This window comes from Aquarana catesbeiana, linkage group LG06 (genome assembly GCF_042186555.1).
Source record: "Aquarana catesbeiana isolate 2022-GZ linkage group LG06, ASM4218655v1, whole genome shotgun sequence".
NCBI lineage: Eukaryota > Metazoa > Chordata > Amphibia > Anura > Ranidae > Aquarana > Aquarana catesbeiana.
In genome coordinates this window covers 51,829,174-51,849,746 of record NC_133329.1, presented here as the reverse complement: position 1 = coordinate 51,849,746, position 20,573 = coordinate 51,829,174, and the positions used below count along the sequence as shown (strand labels likewise).

Sequence of the window (20,573 nt, the reverse complement as noted above, 5' to 3'; positions counted from 1 at the left end):
AGTCAGCAACTGGTTAAGGGGGACATATACAGACACACTCAGCTGTCGGGGAAAACTGTTAAAAATGTGACCATGGATGAGTCATCTGTGGCATTTTCTGTGAATGGTGAACTTTTGATGGGGTGACATGTGAACAACACCAGGATGAGGCAACACAAAATTAGACAAGTATGTATGGGGGTGGTGAATATTGCTGGCAAAGTTACACGTGTGTAGAGTACAATATGACTATATAGGATTTATTTTGGGCCAACATTTTGTGCAGCACTTGCTAAAATGCATAAATATATATATATATATATATATATATATATATATATATATATATATATATATATATATACACACTGTATACACAAACACACAATCCATGCTGTATTTACATGAACATGTACAAATGCAGGAAGTCTAATTTGCATAGAAACAGGAAGTGACGTGTTCCCAAACCCTGCGAACACTAAAGCCGCGTACACACGAGCGGAATGTCCAACAGAAAAAGTCAGACGGAAGCTTTTCATTGTCTATTCCGATCGTGTGTGGGCCTCATCGGACCTTTCTTTTTTCGAAAATTCTGACGAACCTAGAAATGGAACATGTTCTAAATATTTCCGACGGAACCGATTCCTATCGGGAAAACCGCTCGTCTGTATGCTGTTCCGACGGACCAAAAAACTATGCATGTTCTGAAGCAAGTTTGGGACGGAAGCTATTGGCTATTGGCTATTGAACTTCCTTTTTCTAGTCCCATCGTACGTGTTGTATGTCACCGCGTTCTGGACGGTCGGACTTTGGTGTGACCGTGTGTATGCAAGACTGCTTGAGCAGAATTCCGTCGGAGTTCCATCTGAGAAACCCTTGGAGTTTATACCGATGGCAAAACCGGTCGTGTGTATGTGGCATAAGACATATCCCACACTTATCTTGCAAATGGCTTCTGGCTTTGGAAATGACACATTTCCGGCCCGGCAGACCGTTTGTGTTCCATTGCATAGAGATACGTGCGACTGCGGCTAAATCCACGGTCACAAACTTATTTTCGAAAGTTGTCAATATGCTTATTTCGCGAATTGACTTTTTCAAAAATGGTGTTTATGGGGTGGCAACTGGTGATTAGAGAAAATAAAGACTTAGTTTGACATCTTCAATAGTTTACCTAGGCCATAGAAGAAATCACTGGCACCTGAAATTCAAGTGAAGGTAAAAAAAACCTTCCGTAGTATGTGCTGGAACACCCACAGCACCCCCTAATACTTACCAGAGCCCCCTTTCAATCCAGCGATGTCCACAAGAGCCTTGCCTCTACGAGGACTCACACTCCTGATTGGCTATTGGCAGCAGCGGGAACCATTGGCTCCCGCTGCTGTCAATCACAGCCAGTGAGCCAATCAGGAGACGAAGGGTACGGGGCCGAACCGTGGTTCAGTGTGTGAATGGACACACAGAGCAGCGACTCAGGTCAGGTGGCCCCATAGCAAGCTGCATGCTGTGGGGGCACCTGTCAGGAGGGAGGATCCAGGAGTGCCAGCGTGGGACCCGAGAAGAGGAGGATCCAGGTCACTCTGTGCCAATCCACTGCACACAGCGGGTTAGTATAACATGTTTATTATTTTAATGAAAAACTAAATTAAAGCTTTACAATCGCTTTCAGTATTGGAGCTGTTAAAAGCTTGCTTTTTTAGTTTTGGATTTACACTTTCTTCTCTACTTTATTCAACCATCTCAATACAGGGCACTTTCACCCCCTTCCTGCCCAAGCCATTTTTCAGTTTTCAGCGCTGTCGCACTTTGAATGACAATTGCGCGGTCATGCAACACTGTACGCAAATGAAATTTTTATCATTTTTTCCCCACAAATAGAGCTTTCTTTTGGTGGTATTTGATCACATCTGCGGTTTTTATTTATTGTGCTATAAACAAAAGAAGAGGGACAAGTTTGAAAAAAAACACAATACTTTTTACTTTTTGCTATAATAAATATCCAATTTTTTTTTTTTTTTTAAACAAATTTTTTCCTCAGTTTAGGCTGATATGTATTTTTCTACATATTCTTGGTAAAAAAAATCGCAATAAGCGTATATTGATTGGTTTGCGCAAAAGTTATAGCGTCTACAAAATAGGGGATAGATTTAGAGCATTTTTATTTATTTATTTATTTATTTTACTAGTCATGGCGGCGATCTGCGATTTTTATTGTGACTGTGATATTGCGGCAGACATATCGTACACTTTTGACACATTTTTGGGACCATTCACATTTATACAGTGATCCGTGCTATAAAAATGCATTGATTACTGTGTAAATGTGACTGGTAGGGAAGGGGGGTGATCGAGGGGTTAATGTATGACCTAGGGAGGTGATTCTAACTGTGGGGGAGGGGACTGACTGGGGGAGGTGACCGATCGGTGTCCCTATGTACAAGGGACACACGATCGATCTCCTCTCCTCTGACAGGACTGCTCTGTTACCTGGCAATCGCGGGTGCCCGACGGACATCGCGGCCACCGGGCACGCGCATCGGGTCCCGAGCGACGCGGCCCTAGTGGCTCGGGAGGGCGATCACGTCATATGACGTCCGCCCAGAACAACAGCTGCCTCGTCCCGCAGTCATATGACAGTGGGCGGGCAGCTAGTGGTTAAAGAGAAACTGCAGGCTGCTCACATAATTTGTAATAAAAACATCTTTGCCATTCTGAAGCTTCCCTCCAACCACTTTGCATATTATTTTATATATACTGTGATTCTGTACTTGCCAAATATGCTGCAGAAATCTCCCTCCACTGAGTCTAGCTGCAACCATTTTAACTGTGGGCAGCTGAATCTGCTGCCTGTTCACTTCCTGGATTTACACAGACACACAGAGGCACACCTCCAGCTCTGCAGCTCTCATTGGCCCTCATGGCAAACGAGAGAGAGAGAGAGCGAGAGAGAGAGAGAGAACGCTGTGCATGATGTAATAAGCCTAGGCTAATGACCAGACAAGAAACAGGAAGTGGGCTGTATAAAGTATTTACTGGCAGAAAAAAAAAAGTCTTTCTATCCAAAGTTAAAGCAACAATGGAAAAAGCAGCGCTGTATCCTGACAACGCCCAAGCCTAGGGCAGAACTTTGCAGGGGGGCAGCATGGAAAGAGTCCCCGCCGGCTTGCTCTGTTAGTTTCTCGATGTAACCCCATATTTTATGTTTTACTTAAAAAGTCAGATTTTTAACATGTGTGAAAAATTTTAAAATTACCCTGGATGAGAAGTGTTTAAAAGATAAAAATAAAATAAAAATCATACTATAGTCTTTAAATGTCTTTTTTTTCCAATCATCTAATTAGCACTAAGGGGAAGGTTATACTTTTGTTAAAGTTTAGTGTTTTTCAGAATCCGAAAATGTTGGAAAGGGTCTATCATATCATTGGAAAACATAGAATGATAAAAGTCAGCACTCTCGGATTTTGACTCCTGCATGACCATCAACGCATCCGTCATGTGGCACACATTCTCTATATGCTGCTTCTTTATGGACATCTCATTATACATAATTTCCAGCTGTTGGACCTGGCTAGATATACATTGTAAGTCCAGTTTCAGAAGAGTGGAGCCACCATTGGGAGGACCATGCTGAAAAGCCCCGTTACGGTTACCAGTTAGATGGAGGTACAGCTGAGTCTCACAAAACTCTTCCAACTCCCTTCTGCAGTCCTTCAAATCCTGGACATTGGCATTGAGAACTCGCAAATGTAGGACTAGTTTTTCCTGAAATTTCCTCAGTTTTTCTTTCTTTTTCACAACAGCTTCCATTAACGGTTCCACATGATGGCCTCTGTGTTCTCCAATGATGCAGCAGGATGCACAGAGGCACTTGGAATCTTCATTGCAGTAATAGTCCAGAATTTTATGGTGGATGGAACATTTTCTGTTTTCCAAAGAAACCATAGGTTCCAATAAGACCAGTGCTCCGCAGTGCACATTCAAGTGGTCATTACATAAAAAAGATTCACATGTGAGGCAGGCTCCGACCGCAGGTACTGTGTTGTGGGTACAGTATGTACAGCCATGGCTAGTGGCTCCGCAGTCAGGTTGGCTTGACTGGTAGCACTCGACTATCTGAGAAAGAGTCAGACTCCTTTTTAGATCAGGTTTTTTCTTGAATCTCTGTCTACATTGAGGGCAGGAGGATTCTCCATCAAACTGCTCCTTCCAAGTTTTGGTGATGCAGCCCAGGCAGAAGCTGTGACCACATGCCAGTGTTACAGGATCGGCGAAGATGTCCATGCAAACTGAGCAGGTTACGGCAAGTTTCATGTACACCCTAGAAGTAAAGAAAAAAGTACAAATGAATTTAGAGTCTAACAAAACTAATCTTGTGTGGAGAAAAATAAACACAAGCATGTAATAGACTAATTATAATTCAAAGTGGACGTTCAGTAACTACAATTCTGCATAAGTATACTTCTGACATGTCATAATAGAGAGTATTTTTGTAAAGATCCACCTTTTAGCATTCAAAATCCATCCATGATTTCCAGTCTAGTGACTTTGCCTAGGCTGAAATGATAACCCTACTCAGGATGTGGGAACCATCTGCGGACTCAGTGCGGCCACCTGCTTGAGCAGTATCACCGCTCAGCTGCCACACATCAGCACCCTGCTACATGCAGACTCCCCTAAATAATCCCCACATTATCACACCCACTGCCCTCAGTTTCCTGTGCCGATGCCATCTCAGCCTCCCCAAGGTTCTCAAATGATCCAGGAAGTGCTGAAAGCCACCAGTACCGCAGACTGCTCAATTCTACTGAGGGACCCAGCGAGCCATGACCGACCGGCTACAGCAGTTTCAACTTCCTATGATGAGCCTTTTTAACTCAGTTACAAAAGGGACTTTAAGGGCAAACTTTTAGAAAAAATGCAAATATTTAGGAAAATAGAAAATGCATTGAGTAAAAAACCCTGTCATAAACAAACATGACAGTGATGCACAGAGTAATATACAATATTCATGTGTAGCATGTGAGTAAAAACAACGCTTCTCCTGTAGCCCGACACATTTCGGGATATTCAAGATAAATCCTTTCTTCAGGGACATGAAGGAGACAATAATTGGAGATGCTCTGAAACAGAAAAACAAAACAAAGTCTAGACTTACAGAAAAAGGACAATGTCGAACATGGAAAACATCATGGCTATAAGGAATGTGTTGTTTCATGAAATACAATATAAAACTTAGATGGTTAAAGATAGTACCAACTGAGTGTAGAGACACATATCCAGGCAGGGAAGATGGTTGCCCAAACAAAAAACATGAGTCCTTACGACCTGAGAGATCCCACAAAAGGGTCCCCACAAACAAAGTGAGTCCTCTTAACAAACAAGAGGTGTAAACTAATATGTAGTCACACTTGTTGAGAGGAATCAGTCCTACAGAACAAATAATAAAAGATGAATGAATATACTTTTCAAAGGAAAAAGGCAAAGCAAGAGCATTTAGCATAATACATACACTGAGAATTTTCTCTATTTAAAGTGGAGGGCCACCCTGGAAAAAAAAATTCCACCAAAAATCCTAAAATAAAATAAAAAAAACATTTGGAAAAAAAAAAAATGTTATACTTACCTGAACCCTTGTTGCTAGCCAGTCTTCCTAATCTGCCTGCCTCTTCTTATTCCGTGGTGTGTTCTTCTCCTCAGTGAGCGGCCCCATTGTCTTCTGGTCTACTGTGTGTGTTCCCAGAACACCATGGGGCCATTCACAGATCGCCGCGCCGCTTGCGCGTGCGCAGTAGGAAACTGGCAGTGAAGCCGCAAGGCTCCACTGCCTGTTTCCCTTACCTAGGATGGCAGTGCCGGGACCTGAGAGCTGAGGGACGGGTCAGCCTCGGGCGGCCGACATCGCGGGCACCCAGGACAGGTAAGTCTACTTATTTAAAGTCAGCAGCTACAGTGTTTACAGTGTTTAATTTTTTTTTTTAGCTGGCCGAAATCCCACTTTAAATAATGATTGAAATTACTAAAGAGACAGATTAGAATAAATCTCCTTGTTAATTATAACAAAAGAAGAATAGGGACAAGTTGTATAGTGATTATAGTTTTATAAATGTATAAATAGAGGACTGTACCTTAGTGGAGAAATGGCGGTGTTTGTCTCACACAAAATCCTGGTAGGTAGCAACCGCATGGAGCAGATATCCCATCCGGGATTATATAGGGACGCCGGCACATGCGCAGTTCGAAAAGCAAAAACGTACCGCGTCATCGCGGCAGTCACATGACGAGCGTGATGACGGCACGTCACGCACACTGCCGCGATCACATGACAAAAACAAAAGCAAAGTATCTGGATGTTAATGCGAGGAAGCTGGAATGGCCCTAATTAGATTGGGAAACAGAAATAATACAAGAAGGTTGACAGAGCAACCAAACCATCTATTCTCTCTTCTTTGGGAGCGTTTATCAAAAGACTCAGGGTCAAACTCCTCTTTAAATTCTTCTGTTTCTTCTTCCTTCTTCCTTCTTCCTCCCAGAGCAGGCATAGAAATCGGAAGCCTCAGAAAACCAAACGCTCACCATCGGGCGATGACTCTTCAACGCACAAGAAATCTTCTATTGATTATACTCAAACACAACAACAATCTATTCTCTCTTCTTTGGGAGCCGTAGGTAAAGGTAATTCAGGTGGTGTTAATTCTATTCGTTCTCTTGGGGCTTCAGGTGGCAGCTCTACTATGCCCACACTTTCAGGTGACACTACTTCAAAAACATGTGCAAATATTGATAACGATTTTTTATTACACGAGACGAAAGTCCTCACAACACATAGATACATCACTTCTTTCAACAGCTGATACTGTATCTTTCCAACTACACACTTACCCCCACTGAAGAAAGTTTATTGGTAAGGGGCCCTAACTTCTGCCCAGGTACCAACATAAATATTTTTGAGATAATTAAAGATCTAAATCTGTTTGCGAAAAAACTGCACTTTAAGAGTTTTTTTTTTATAATTGTAGTTTTTATTAAGAGTTTTTCAGAGGATATACAAATTGTACAAGTAACTGTATACAAGCAAGGTTTAAAAAGAAATTACAAACAACAAATGTCCATGTTTACAGAGCACAAAGGTATTCTGTAGATCATATCAAAAAGGCAAGAGCGACTCAAAGAATGTAACAATAGGTGTCTCGAGGTCAGGCGGAGGAACAAAGAAATTCTTTGAAAAGTATTTATCTATACACAAAGAATAGGCCAAGGATATTTTTCTTCATGATTTACTGGGTAGCGGAGGTGTATCAAATTTGGATCGATCCCAGAGTTTCCAGATTTTGTTAAACTGGGGGATACTATCATGCACAGAGGCTGTCAAATACTCCATCCCTCGAATCTCAGCCATTAATTGTAAAAACCTAGACCAAGGGGGAGGTGAGTTGGAAAGCCAATACAGTGGAATGGGCCTTTTGGCTGCTAAGAGGATGTATGCAATCAGCCTGTTACCTTTTTTGTAATACTAGGGAAGGGAGGTCCTAGAAAATAATTTAAGGGATCAAGGGGAAGGGACACCTCCACCACCTTTTGTATCAGCAACATTACCTCGCGCCAAAAAGGCTGTATCATGGAACATTGCCAAAAGATATGGAATACAGATCCAATTTCAGATCCACAGCGCCAGCAATTTGCCGAGGATGAGGGATCAAATTTGTGAATACCTTCGGGAGTTTTGTACCAAAACATGAGTACCTTAATGGACGTTTCCCTATGTACGACACATCTTGAGGACTTGAAAGTGGAAGACCAGATTCTATCCCACATTTGGGAACTAATAGGTCTGCCTATTGAATGAGACCATCTACTCATGTATCGATGAGTGTTCTCAGTGAGAGGTGTTGACTCATGGAGGATATGGTTTATAGAGGATATTGGATGTAATTGTTGGGGACCTTGTGCACATAGATAGTCAAAGGGGGTGGGTTTATCTAGGGTTAAGAGCGGAGACTGAGAATGGAAAAAATGTCTAATCTGTAGGTAAAAATGGAAAAGGCGTGCTGGGATACCAAATTTCTCACATGGAATATCGAAACTGTGTAACCAACGGGAGATTGGATGTACCAAGTTCCGTAGCTGGAACGAGGCCTCCATCCACGGGAGTACTCTACCCAGGGACAGACTATCGGAATGGAGGGATTAAAGAGCACATTCGTTAGGGGAGAGCAGGGTGAGATAAGTGGAAACATTTTTAGACATTTGCGCCAAATACTCAAAGTAAAGTTCATTGGAGCAGTACTTTGACGTCTATATATGGGATCCAGAGAGGGAGCAAGAAACCAAATCAGAGAGCAAGGATGTACCGGGTACAATACTCCCCTCTCTATAGTGGTCCAATGGTTATGGACATGAAGAGAGGACCATGATGCAATGACTCTCAAATGTGAAGCATAGTAATATTTAATAATATCCGGTGCTCCCAATCCCCTCCTAGACCCCTTTGTGAAAACCACCAAGCTTGCTATACGGTGTGCCCTATTATTCCAAATGAAGTTGAGAATGCTCCTCTGTAGCGCTTTAAGTTGGGGGGTTGGGATTGCAACAGCCAATGTCTCAAAATGATATAATAATCTGGGCAAAATAGACATTTTTAAAACGTTAATCCTGCCCAGTAATGATAAAGGGAGTTTTGCCCAGGTTTGTAGAGATTTGTTTATCTCAAGGATCAGAGAGGGGTAATTTGCAGAGTAAAGTGCAGAGTGGGATGGAGTAAGTAGAACCCCTAGGTATTTGAGGGAGTCAGTGCACCACCTATAAGGATATGCAGCTTTAAGTTGGGATAATAAAGGTGGGGATATGGATCGGAAGGGCCTCAGTTTTAGAGGTGTTTACCTTATAGCCTGAGATGTCACTAAATAGGGATAGCAATTTGTGTAGCGATGGAAGCGATAACAGTGGATTTGTGATAGTCAGTAGTATATCGTCAGCAAAAAGTGACAATTTGTATTCTCCCTGTCTCATCACTACCCCACAAATGTCAGGATGAATATGAACGAACTCGGCCGGGGGCTCTAGGCACAAAATAAAAAGTAGCGGCAACAAAGGGCATCCCTGCCGAGTTCCGTTTGTCATGGGGAAGCCAGGCGACAGGAGAGAAGACATCTGAACCTGAGCAGTGACTTTCGAATAAAGAGCCTCTAAGGCTTTTAGAAAAGGGCCTCTGAAACCATAAACCCATAAGGTGGCAAACATATAAGGCCAACTCATCCTGTCAAAGGCTTTTTGTCCATCAAGACTTAAAACAATAGCCTGTCGTGACGCCCTATCAAGGGGATCAATCAGGTCTATCGTGCGGCAGGTGTTGTCCCCAGCATGTCTGCCGGGGACAAAACCAACTTGATCCGTGTTAATTAATTTTGGGATAATTCTGGACAATCTAGATGCAAGGATTTTCGTAAAGATTTTATAGTCCGAATTTAAAAGGGCTATGGGCCTGTAATTGTCTGGAAATTAAGGATCCTTACCAGGTTTTGGGATAACAGTAATGTAAGAATGGGAAAATTGGGAATTAGGAGGTTTGCCTTTAAGTAAGGAATCATAAAGGGTCAGCATATGAGGTGACAGTATGTGTATAAAAGTCTTATAGTAAAAATATGATAACCCGTCTGGGCCTGCTGATTTGTTTAACGGGAGATCTTTGACTATACCGAGGAGTTCTTCCACTGTTATAGCTGTGTTTAAACTAGCCAGGTCAGGTGTAGACAGTTTTGGAAGCTTTAGGTCATAGAAGAACTCCTCAAATTTCTCTTGAGTAAAGTTAAAATTGTTTGCAGGGGTCAAACAGTTATACAGCTTATGATAAAATTTACCAAAAATTTTTGACATCTCTTCAGGACAATGGGTTCTGGATCCATCTGTTTGGAGAAGGAAGTCTGGGAAGGAGTTAAAAGGACGTGAGCATAGTTTATTGACTAGAATCTTATGAGGTTTATTAGAGAGCTCATAAAACTTTTGTTTTGACCAAAGAAGGGATTTAGCTGCCTTTTCTAGTTGTGTAGATTTAATTTGTTCTCTGAGGGTGGTGACCCTACGAAGCTTCAACACTGTGGGACTGCCCAGAAACTGCCGTTCAGCCTTCGCCAAGGCTGTAGTAAGGGTCTGCAAAAGACTGTTTCTGTCCTTTTTTAGACATGAACCTTCTGCTCTACATTCACCACAAAAGACAGCCTTGTGGGCCTCCCACAATATAGAAAACTCAGATACCAAGCCTATATTAAGTTGGACAAATTCTTTTAGACCCATTGCCAGCTTATTCCGTGAGACCTCAGATTGTAAGAGGTGTTCATTGAGGCGCCAATGGCATGATTTAGCGTGGGTCTGAGAAAGCATAAGGTCTAATGTGATGGGCGCATGGTCAGACCACGTGATAGGGGATATATCAGAGTCAATGACATAAGGAATGAGTGGAGCCGAAACGAAAAAGTGGTCTAGATGGGAATACATTTTATGGGCCATTGAGTAAAATGTTTATTGCTTAGCAGAGGGATGCTTGATCCTCCATGAGTCAAAGAGTTGATGGGACTTGATACATTTACGGAATGATCTAACTTGGGATGTAATCTTTGCCGAGGGGGCAGCATTAAACAAAGTTTGTCTGTCTCTAGTGGGGGACATGACCAAATTGAAATCCCCCCAACAATCATAAATGGTTGAGAACGGTACTGAGGGGCATCAAAAAGTTTATTAAGGAAATCAATCTGCCCAGTATTAGGGGCATATAGATTGAACAGGGTGAGGGATGCGTTCAGGTAGTCACAATCTAGAATGAGAAATCGTCCATGAGGGTCTACATGAGTGCTCTTCACCTTTATAGGACAAGATTTCCTGATCAGGATAGCTACTCCCGCCTTGCCAGTGGAGTCAGAGGCAAGAAAGGAGGTAGGGATTGACTTTGAGGCAAATTTTAGCGAGCCATCAATCTAAAAGTGTATCTCTTGAATCATTATCACATCCGCACCTGATGATCTGAACTCCTTCAGAGCTAACCAATGCTTCCAAATGTAGCCCAGGCCCTTCACATAAGACATGACCCTCAAAGCCATTTATGAAACACTTTAAAAAATGTATTTGTTAGTGTACCAACCCTAGGAGAAAACACTTTAAACAATACGTTTATACAAGTATGAGAATGAGTAAAAACACTTGTAGGTAAGATAACTGCTTGACACCCATGCATTAGCAAAAACAACAGGTGAGTAGGAAACAATTGTAAAGATATGAAAAAAAGAAAAACCTGCAACCTCATCTTACCAAGTTGGCTTTGAAGCATGGACATGGTGAAAGAAAAAAAAAACATAAGAACTTGAGCACATAGCTGCCCTTGAGACAGCATAAAAAAGAAAAAAGAAAAAAAAAGAAAATAAATGAAAAAACCTGTGTGCGAGAACCCAAGATATAGCCATGTCTTGGGGGGCCCAAAAATTTTCAGAGGCCAAGTAGGGACACATATGAGACTTCATCTGGGGTCCCCTACCGTCTCAGGGATGCCTCTGAACCGTAGGTTCTGTCTCCTCTCTCTATTCTGCAAATCCTCCTGCTGTAATTGCAGCTGAGAGACTGAATGTCTAAGTGTGTGATTTTCCTCCTCGATCACTTGTACATAGTTCACCATTTCATCCATCTTGTATTCAAGTGTATCCATGCGTTCCCCTATTTGATTTATCTCCTCTCTTAATTCTGTTGCCAGCTTACTCACCTCAGACGCAATTGTTTGAGTAATCTGCTGGAGAAGAATCTGCAGCTTAGCATCCAATTTAGCGTCTAAAATAGCTGGGGTGAGCACCTCTTGGGAGTGAGGAGAGGTGGTGGGAGTGACCGTGTGGTTGTCTGCCTCCTCCAACCCCAGAAGCGGGTCCATTGTGGTGAACGGGTCTATGGGCAAAATCGAGGCTGCGGATTGCGGCCTAGTAAGGAAGCGATCCATGTGTGATTCTCCACGAGCCCGAGCATGGGTTTATAGTGCTGCTGCGGCTGACCAATTTTTCCCATGAGATGCTCTGTCAGGGCGGCAGGTGTTCAGGCTTACCCCTGGCGCTAGATGTGGCTATTGAAGTTTCTCAGGGGTCTCGGAGATTCGGCGGAGTCCGGAGCTCACCTAAAGAGCGTCCACCATGTCGGAAGCCACGCATGGGCCCCCACACTTTAAGAGTTTATACTCTAAGGAAGCAGAACACATTAAACAAGATCCAAAAAAATCTGATGAGGCTCTCGATGACTTGCTAACTTTGTTGGAGGAACAAGACCCCAGTGATCTTATTGATACTATTGACATTGAAACCTTACTAAATGAGCATATTGATAAAACTACTTCGATACAGCAAATATCTAAATTTGAAAGGAAATCAGATAAATTTTCTTCCTTTTTAGGCAACCCTAATCTAGCAGCCTTTGTGGCATCCACCACAGCAGAAATACGTAAACTAAAGATACATTCCTCCATGAATAATCTTTCCAACAGTGAATGAAGCGCTCTACAGTCGCTAAAAAGTGAGCATTCATTGACTATTAAATCCTCTGATAAAGGGGGGAATGTTGTCATCATGACTAACGAACAATATAAATATCTTTTATGTGTAAAAAGATTATTTCCAACAAATCTTGGTATGAACCTGTTTCTAAAAGTACCATTGAGAAATTCAATGATATGTTTTATGGTGTCATAGATGGGGCTTTCTCTCAGGGGGCGATTGATAAGAACATATGGGAATATACAAGAACACGCTTCCCTCGCATTCCCACTTTTTATTGCCTTACTAAGGTACATAAGGGTTTGAAAAATCCCCCTGGTCACCCAATTATCTCAGGCAACGGCGCAATCACTGAAAACCGAAGTAAGTTTATTGATGACCACCTAAGACCATTTGTCACCAATCTTCCCTCCTATATCAAAGACACAATTCACCTTTTACACATTTTGGATGGACTATGTCTTCCACCTGGCTCCCTTCTAGTGGCAATAGATGTAGAAGCCTTGTATCGCTCCATCCCTCATAATCTTGGTCTCTCTGCTGTTAAATAGGGATGAGCTTCGACTCGAACATCGGCTGTTCGCCAGTTCGCCGAACAGTAAACAATTTGGGGTGTTCGCGGCAAATTCGAAAGCTGCGGAACACCCTTTAAAAGTCTATGGGAGAAATCAAAAGTGCTAATTTTAAAGGACATGTATCAATGCAAAAAAAAGTTTTAAAAACGGCTGTTTTTTCGTTAAAGTCTATGGGACTCGAACATGAATAATCAAAAGTGCTAACTTTAAAGGCTTATATGCAAGTTATTGTCATAAAAAAAGTGTTTGGGGACCTGGGTCCTGCCCCAGGGGACATGAATCAATGAAAAAAGAGTTTTAAAAACGGACGTTTTTTCGGGACCAGTGATTTTAATAATGCTTAAAGTGTAACAATAAAAGTGTAATATTCCTTTAAATTTCGTACCTGGGGGTGTCTATAGTATACCTGTAAAGGGGCGCATGTTTCCCGTGTTTAGAACAGTCTGACAGCAAAATGACAAAGGAAAAAAGTCATTTAAAATTACTCGCGACTATTAATGAATTGTCGGTCCGACAATACACATAAAAGTTAATTGATAAAAACGGCATGGGATTTCCCCACAGGGGAACCCTGAACCAAAATTTTTTAAAAAATGGCGTGGGGGTCCCCCTAAATGGCTGTCCCCATGATGTCAGTCGGTTACGTGACGGGTGACCCTGCCCCCCTCTGACCTCACGGGGAATGCCACAGGGAAGCAAGGGAATGTTAGAGGGGGTGGGGTCACGGGGTGGCCCCGCCCTCCATTATTTAAGAAGTGTCAGAAGACGAGAAGCATCACACAGCGGGAGCCTCCCATCATGGATGCGGAGTGGCCAAAGAACGAAGCGGGGAAGAAGACGCCGCAGAGGAAGATGCCGGACGAGAACACCGAAGCAAGAAGCAGAGGATCAGGGGAAGAACCAGAGGAAGAAGAAGATGGAGGAAGAAACCGAAGGAAGAAGGAAGAAGACCCGAAGAAGATGGAAAGAAGAAGCATTTAAATAAAGGAATTGTCAAAAACTGTTTCTTGTCATTTTTAACATTTTTGACACTTTTTTTGTGAAATGGTAGGGGTACTTTTGTACCCCATTACCACTTCACAGGGGGGGATCTGAGGTCCCCTTGTTAAAGGGGGCTTCCAGATTCCGATAAGTCCCCTGCCCGCAGACCCCCACAACCACCGGCCAAGGGTTGTGGGGATGAGGCCCTTGTCCTCATCAACATGGGAACAAGGTGCTTTGGGGGGGCCGCTACCCCAAAGCACCCTCCCAATGTTGAGGGCATGTGGCCTGGTACAGTTCAGAAGGGGGGGCTGCTCTCTCGTCCCCCCTCTTTTCCTGCAGCCTGCCAGGTTGCGTGCTCGGATAAGGGTCTGGTATGGATTTTGAGGGGGACCCCCACGCCATTTAAAAAAAAAAAAAATTTGCCGGGGTTCCACTTAATATCCATACCAGACCTGAAGGGCCATTTTTTAAAAAATTTTGGTTCGGGGTTCCCCTGTGGGGAAATCCCATGCTGTTTTTATCAATGAACTTTTATGTGTATTGTCGGACCGGCAATTCATTAATAGCCGCGAGTAGTTTTAAATGACTTTTTTTCCTTTGAAATTTAATTTTGCTGTCAGACTGTTCTAAACACGGGAAACATGCGCCCCTTTACAGGCATACTATAGACACCCCCCAGGTATGAAATTTAAAGGAATATTACACTTTCATTGTTTCACTTTAAGCATTAATAAAATCACTGCTCCCGAAAAAACTGACGTTTTTAAAACTTTTTTTGCATTGATACATGTCTCCTGGGGCAGGACCTGGGTCCCAAAAACCCTTTTTAGGACAATACCATGCATTAGCCTTTAAAATTAGCACTTTTAAATTCGAACGTCTTCAATGGGGTTCTAACGTTCGTGCAAAGTTTTGGTCCGTTCGCAAGTTCTGGTGCGAACCGAACCAGGGGGTGTTCGGCTCATCCCTACTGTTAAACATTTCATTTCTCAATCTCATAAAGATGATCGTAAATTGAATGCATTTTTGAAAGATGCATTAGAGTATATTTTAACACATAATGTTTTTTTCTTTTGATGGTTCCCACTACCTCCAGGTACAGGGTGTGGCGATGGGGACATGCTGTGCCCCATCGTACGTCAATCTATGCCTGGGGGAGTGGGAATGTTCGCTTTTACTCTGCGATGACCTGAGCCCTTTCACCAAACATGTGGTGTCATGGTTCAGATACATCGATGACATTTTGATGATAAGGGATGGTACACCTGAGACTTTGCACACCTTTGTTCGTATCATGAATGACAATACTTCCAACCTTCACTTTACCATGAATTTTAGTGATAGGTCCATCACTTTTCTTGATATCCCCATTTCCAAACTGCAGGACGGTTCTCTTTCCACCGGCTTGTATCGCATGCCGACCACTGGAAATACCATTCTGCATGCGTCAAGCTCACATCCGCAGCCATTGATAATGTCAATTCCCTATAGCCAGTATTTGCGGCTAAGAAGGAATTGTTACACTAATGAGGAATTCTGTCATGAGGCAAACTCACTTAGAAACAGACTGTTGGAGCGAGGTTACTCTCCAACATGTTTGAAAATGGCATTCTGCCGGGCTCTTGGCCACTCATGCCAGGATCTAAAAAAAGCGTAAAACAGCTACACCAATTATCCGCCTAATTACTACATATAACAAACAACACAAGGCAATAAGAAAAATAATTGAGAAACATTGGCATTTGTTACAGATTGACCCTTTTTTAAATTCACATATACCTAACAGTCCAGCCATTACATATAGATGAACCCGTTGTTTAAAAAGGCCAACTTGCCAAGAGTGAATATGTAGGTAATTTTAGGTCTGATCCTTGTAAAAGACTGGGCACCTTCACCTGTGGAGGTTGCTCATTCTGCAGATACATGAATACACAAACTAATATCCTTTTACCCAATGCAAAACCTTATAAACCAAAACATTTAGCAAATTGCAAAACTGCAGGGGTTATTTATTTAACATGCCAATGCCAAAGTTTTTATGTAGGGAAAACCAAACTCGAATTTTGGAGAAGGGCTGCTAGACATATAAACAGTATGTCTAGTGCCAACCCTGACCTCCCTTTGGGACGTCATGTTAGAGATTGCCATCAAGGCCAACCTCTCTGTATACCTTTTACTATCCTAGATCGGGTACACCCTGATAATAGAGGTGGTGATTGGAACAAGCTCCTACTCCAACGCAAAGTACGTTGGCTTGTTGAGCTAAATGCCACCCTTTCTGTGGGGTATAGCAGATGATTTGGGATCGGTCCCAGCTTTTTTGGTGCCTTCCCACTTCTTTATGTTTTTTACCCCCCCCCCCATTTTTTTATGCCGGTGAGCTTGTTTTGCATGACGCCTCCCCAGCCCCCCCGCCTGTTAGTCGGGTGTCCTGGGTTTGCACCGTGCAGACCTCGCTCTGATGTCCCCCCTGTTTGTCCTCTATGAATTTTCTATAATCCTTTGGCAATAGTCTCCGACATTTTCTTTCTCAAATAACATGAATATAAATAGGTATGGTTTGGTTGCTTTGTCAACCTGCTTGTATTATTCCTGTTTCCCAATCTAATTAGGGCTGTTCCGGCTTCCTCTCATTAACATCCAGATACTTTGTTTTTGTTTTTGTCATGTGTCACACTGCGATGACGCGGTACGTTTTTGCTTTTCGAACTGCGCATGCATCGGCGTCCCTATATTATCCCGGATGGCGCATCTGCTCCATGCGGTTGCTACCTACTGGGATTTTGTGTGAGACAAATGCCACCATTTCTCCACTAAGGTACAGTCCTATATTTATGAATTTATAAAACTATAATCACTATATAATTTGTCCCTAATCTTCTTTTGTTCTAATTAACAAGGAGATTTATTCTAATCTGTCTCTTTAGTAATTCCAATCATTATTTAAATAGAGGCAATGCTCGATGTATGTATTATGCTACATGCTCTTGCTTTGCCTTTTTCCTTTGGAAATTATAAAGTATATTCATTCATCTTTTATTATTTGTTCTGTAGGACTGATTCCCCTCAACAAGTGTGACTACATATTAGTTTACACGTCTTGTTTGCTAAGAGGACTGACTTTGTTTTCGGGGACCCTTGTGTGGGGTCTCTCAGGTCGTGAGGACTCATGTTTTTTGTTTGGGCAACCATCTTCTAGGGCTGGGGAAAAAATCGATTTAAATCTTGAATCGAGTTGAGAGGTCAAATTGATTCAAAATTTAAGCAAATCGATTTTTTTAGATTTTTTTTTTTCACCGTGCTGGTCCTGAGGCGCTGCGGGCATGAGTTTTTAGGCGAGGCCGTGGCTTCAGCCTAGTCCGCGGCTTCGGCCGGACGCCGCGGACTAGGCCGAAGCCACGGCCTCACCTAAAGGCTCCTGCCCGCAGCTCCTCAGGACCGGTGCGGTGTCCAAAAAAAAAAAAAAAACTCGATTTGAATCGTGAATCTATTTTTTTTTAAGAAAATCTACCAGCCCTACCATCTTCCCTGCCTGGATATGTGTCTCTACACTCAGTTGGTACCATCTTTAACCATCTAAGTTTTATATTGTATTTCGTGAAACAACACCGGTATGTACATTCCTTATAGCCATGATGTTTTCCATATTCGACATTGTCCTTTTTCTGTAAGTCTAGACCTTTTTTGTTTTTCTGTTTCAGAGCATCTCCAATTATTGTCTCCTTCATGACCCTGAAGAAGGGATTTATCTTGAATATCCTGAAACGCGTCGGGCTACAGGAGAAGTGCTGTGGTGTTTTTGCTCACATGCTACACATGAATATTGTATATTACTCTGTGCATCACTGTCATGTTTGTTTATGACAGGGTTTTTTACTCAATAAATTTTCTATTTTTCTAAATATTTGAATTTTTTCTACAAGTTCGCCCTAAAGTCCCTTTTTTACCGGGGGTACTTACCTTTATATATAATATAGTGGGACGGTGGCAACAACAAATGGAGTTTTGTCTCCACAATGGTTCTTCCCTAAGAATTTTTAACTCTGTTGATCCTGTAAGTTGCCAATTTGTTGTCTTTGAATAAACAACCCTAAACACTCCGAAGGCGCCGCTTTCTCTCCTTCCTTAGCCTACAGAGTACTTTCTAGCTCCACATCAGTGGCAGCCATGGAATCAAACATTTTTGTCCCATTGGACACCAAGACTTTATCTATGCGCCCCTAACACCATTTATACTGTGGACTATATATGTTTTTCTTCATGTGCGCCAGATTATCCTTCTCCTAGGTCAGATTTAAAGTGGTTGTAAACCTCAGTCATGAAATATGAACAAAGCGTGTCCCTCTATAGTGTGTACTTGTCTCTATCCAAAGCACCAGGTGTCATTTCTCTCTGCCATTTTGTTCCTATGCTATATGCATGAATCACTTCTGACAACTTTTCCTGACACCAAGAGAAAAAAGTTGACAGGGGAGGGAGCTCCAGCACACAGCATGTGATTGACAGCCTTAGCTCTGTTCCTGTTTTCTGTGTGAAGGTGTTTGTGTCCCTATACTCCAATCAGCTCTCAGGGCTCTCCTCACTGAGCTCTCCATTCCCTGTTTTCTGAACTCTCAGACAAGCTTTATAATTTCTTCACTTTGAACTGATGTAGAGAAGAGAAGACTGTAGAAAAACAGGTACAACTTATGTAGGAGGATTTTTTTCATCTCTGTGTGTCACCTATATGTAAGGGTTTTACAAACACTTTAACCACTTCAGCCATGGAAGGATTTGCCCTCTTCCTGACCAGGCCATTTTTTGCGATACGGCACTGCGTCGCTTTAACTGACAATTGCGCAGTCATGCAACATTTTACCCAAACAAAATTGATGTCCTTTTTTCCCTACAAATATAGCTTTCTTTTGGTGGTATTTGATCACCTCTGCGGTTTTTATTTTTTGTGATATAAACAAAAAAAGAGCAAAATTTTGAAAAAAAAACCCACAATATTTTGTGCTTTTTGCTATAATAATGATCCTAATTAAAAAACAAAAAAAATGTTTTCCTCAGTTTAGGCCGATATGTGTTCTTCTACATATTTTTGGTAAAAAATCGCAATAAGCATATATTGATTGGTTTCCGCAAAAGTTATAGCGTCTACAAAATAGGGCATAGATTTATGGCATTTTTTTTTTTTACTTGTAATGGCAGTAATCAGCTAAAAATAGCCACTGATTACTGTATAAATGTCATTGGCAGGGAAGGGGTTAACAATAGGGGGCAATCAAGAGGTTAACTGTGTTCCCTAGGTGTGTTCTAACTGTGGGGGGGATGTGGCTGACTAGGGGAGGAGACCGATCAGTGTTCCTACTTAGTAGGAGCACACGATCTGTCTCCTCTCCCCTGAAAGAACTGGGATTTGTGTGTTTACACACACAGATCCCGGTTTTCGCTCTGTCACGAGTGATCGCGGGTGCCCAGCGGTCATCGTGCCTGCCGGCCACGCACATCAGCTCTAGAAACACGCTGCGGGTGCACACGCCTGCTAAAGCATCTTAAAGAGCCAACGTACAGCTACGGCGGCTCGCGCAGGGGTACCAACCTGCTGCAGTATGACTGCGGTGGCTGGTCTGGAAGCAGTTAAGTATTGTTCCTGGCTGAGGTGACTTGAGTGTTCATTGACTGGAGAAATTTATTTTCTGAGTTCCTTACTGCCCTGGATACTGCAGAAAGAGATCAGGAAACCATGTGGCCTTTCTTGTTTTCGCTAACTTTTTCCAACGTATGTTCTTACCACTCTTTATCTTTGCCCTCTGCCTGAGAGCTGGATGTTGCCTTGGGAGTTTCAAAATATTCTAAAAGAAACAGATTATAAAAAATATGAATAAATGCAAAAATCGTGCTCACCTATCAAATGAAAGTGCAACTATAACAAACACCCAAAAATGGCTGCAGCAAATAAAGTTTTAAACTTTACAGAAGGAAAAGACTGTTACTTGTACCATGCACAAAATTATAAATGAAAATAATATGTGGCAATGTGTTAATTTTATGAGTATAAACAAAAAATAATGTTTTGAAAATCATATATGAATCAAATACATAACGTGCCAATGTATATAACATATCTTCAAAGTAAATAATAACGTTTCGAAATAAATTCTGTTATTGTGTCCTTTTTGTTATCCAACAAAAACACACATCCACCGTGCAAAGATATAAAAAGTCCCAATAGTAGTTGTAACGAAACATCCCACATTCCGCATGAGTGCTTTCGTCATATACCGCTTCCTTCCAGTCTGAATATAGATATTAGATATTCCAACCGCTTGCAACCAAGTACTAGGCAGTACTCATTTTGGCTGCTAAACATGAACTGTTTATTGAAACACAGGTACAGAGGTAACACTTGGGACAATCCCCCCTCCCTTTGCATTCAGGGCAGGGTAGACTGTTCAATCAGCAGGGAGAGCTGTTGGAGGAATTCCCCCCTCCCTCCTCACAGCAAACTCACATACACATCCTATAATACTTTTCTCCC

The 20,573-nt window shown here is 42.2% G+C and overlaps 1 protein-coding gene across 3 annotated transcripts in view; it reads right to left on the bottom strand.

Moving 5' to 3' along the window:
- Positions 1-2,991: 2,991 nt before the first annotated feature.
- The window catches only part of LOC141148399 (uncharacterized), a 112,245-nt gene continuing 94,663 nt past the window's right edge, over positions 2,992-20,573 (bottom strand). For 2 of the 3 annotated variants that reach the window (XM_073635862.1, XM_073635863.1), the window contains 2 exons: positions 19,827-19,887; positions 2,992-4,297 (listed from right to left, as the gene is read on the bottom strand). In XM_073635862.1, the coding sequence (XP_073491963.1) occupies positions 3,346-4,297; positions 19,827-19,887 (1,013 nt within the window). In that variant the 3' untranslated portion in view covers positions 2,992-3,345. Of the gene's footprint in view, positions 4,298-19,634; positions 19,888-20,573 lie in introns of all 3 variants that reach the window. The other variant, XR_012245202.1, reaches the window with a different exon arrangement.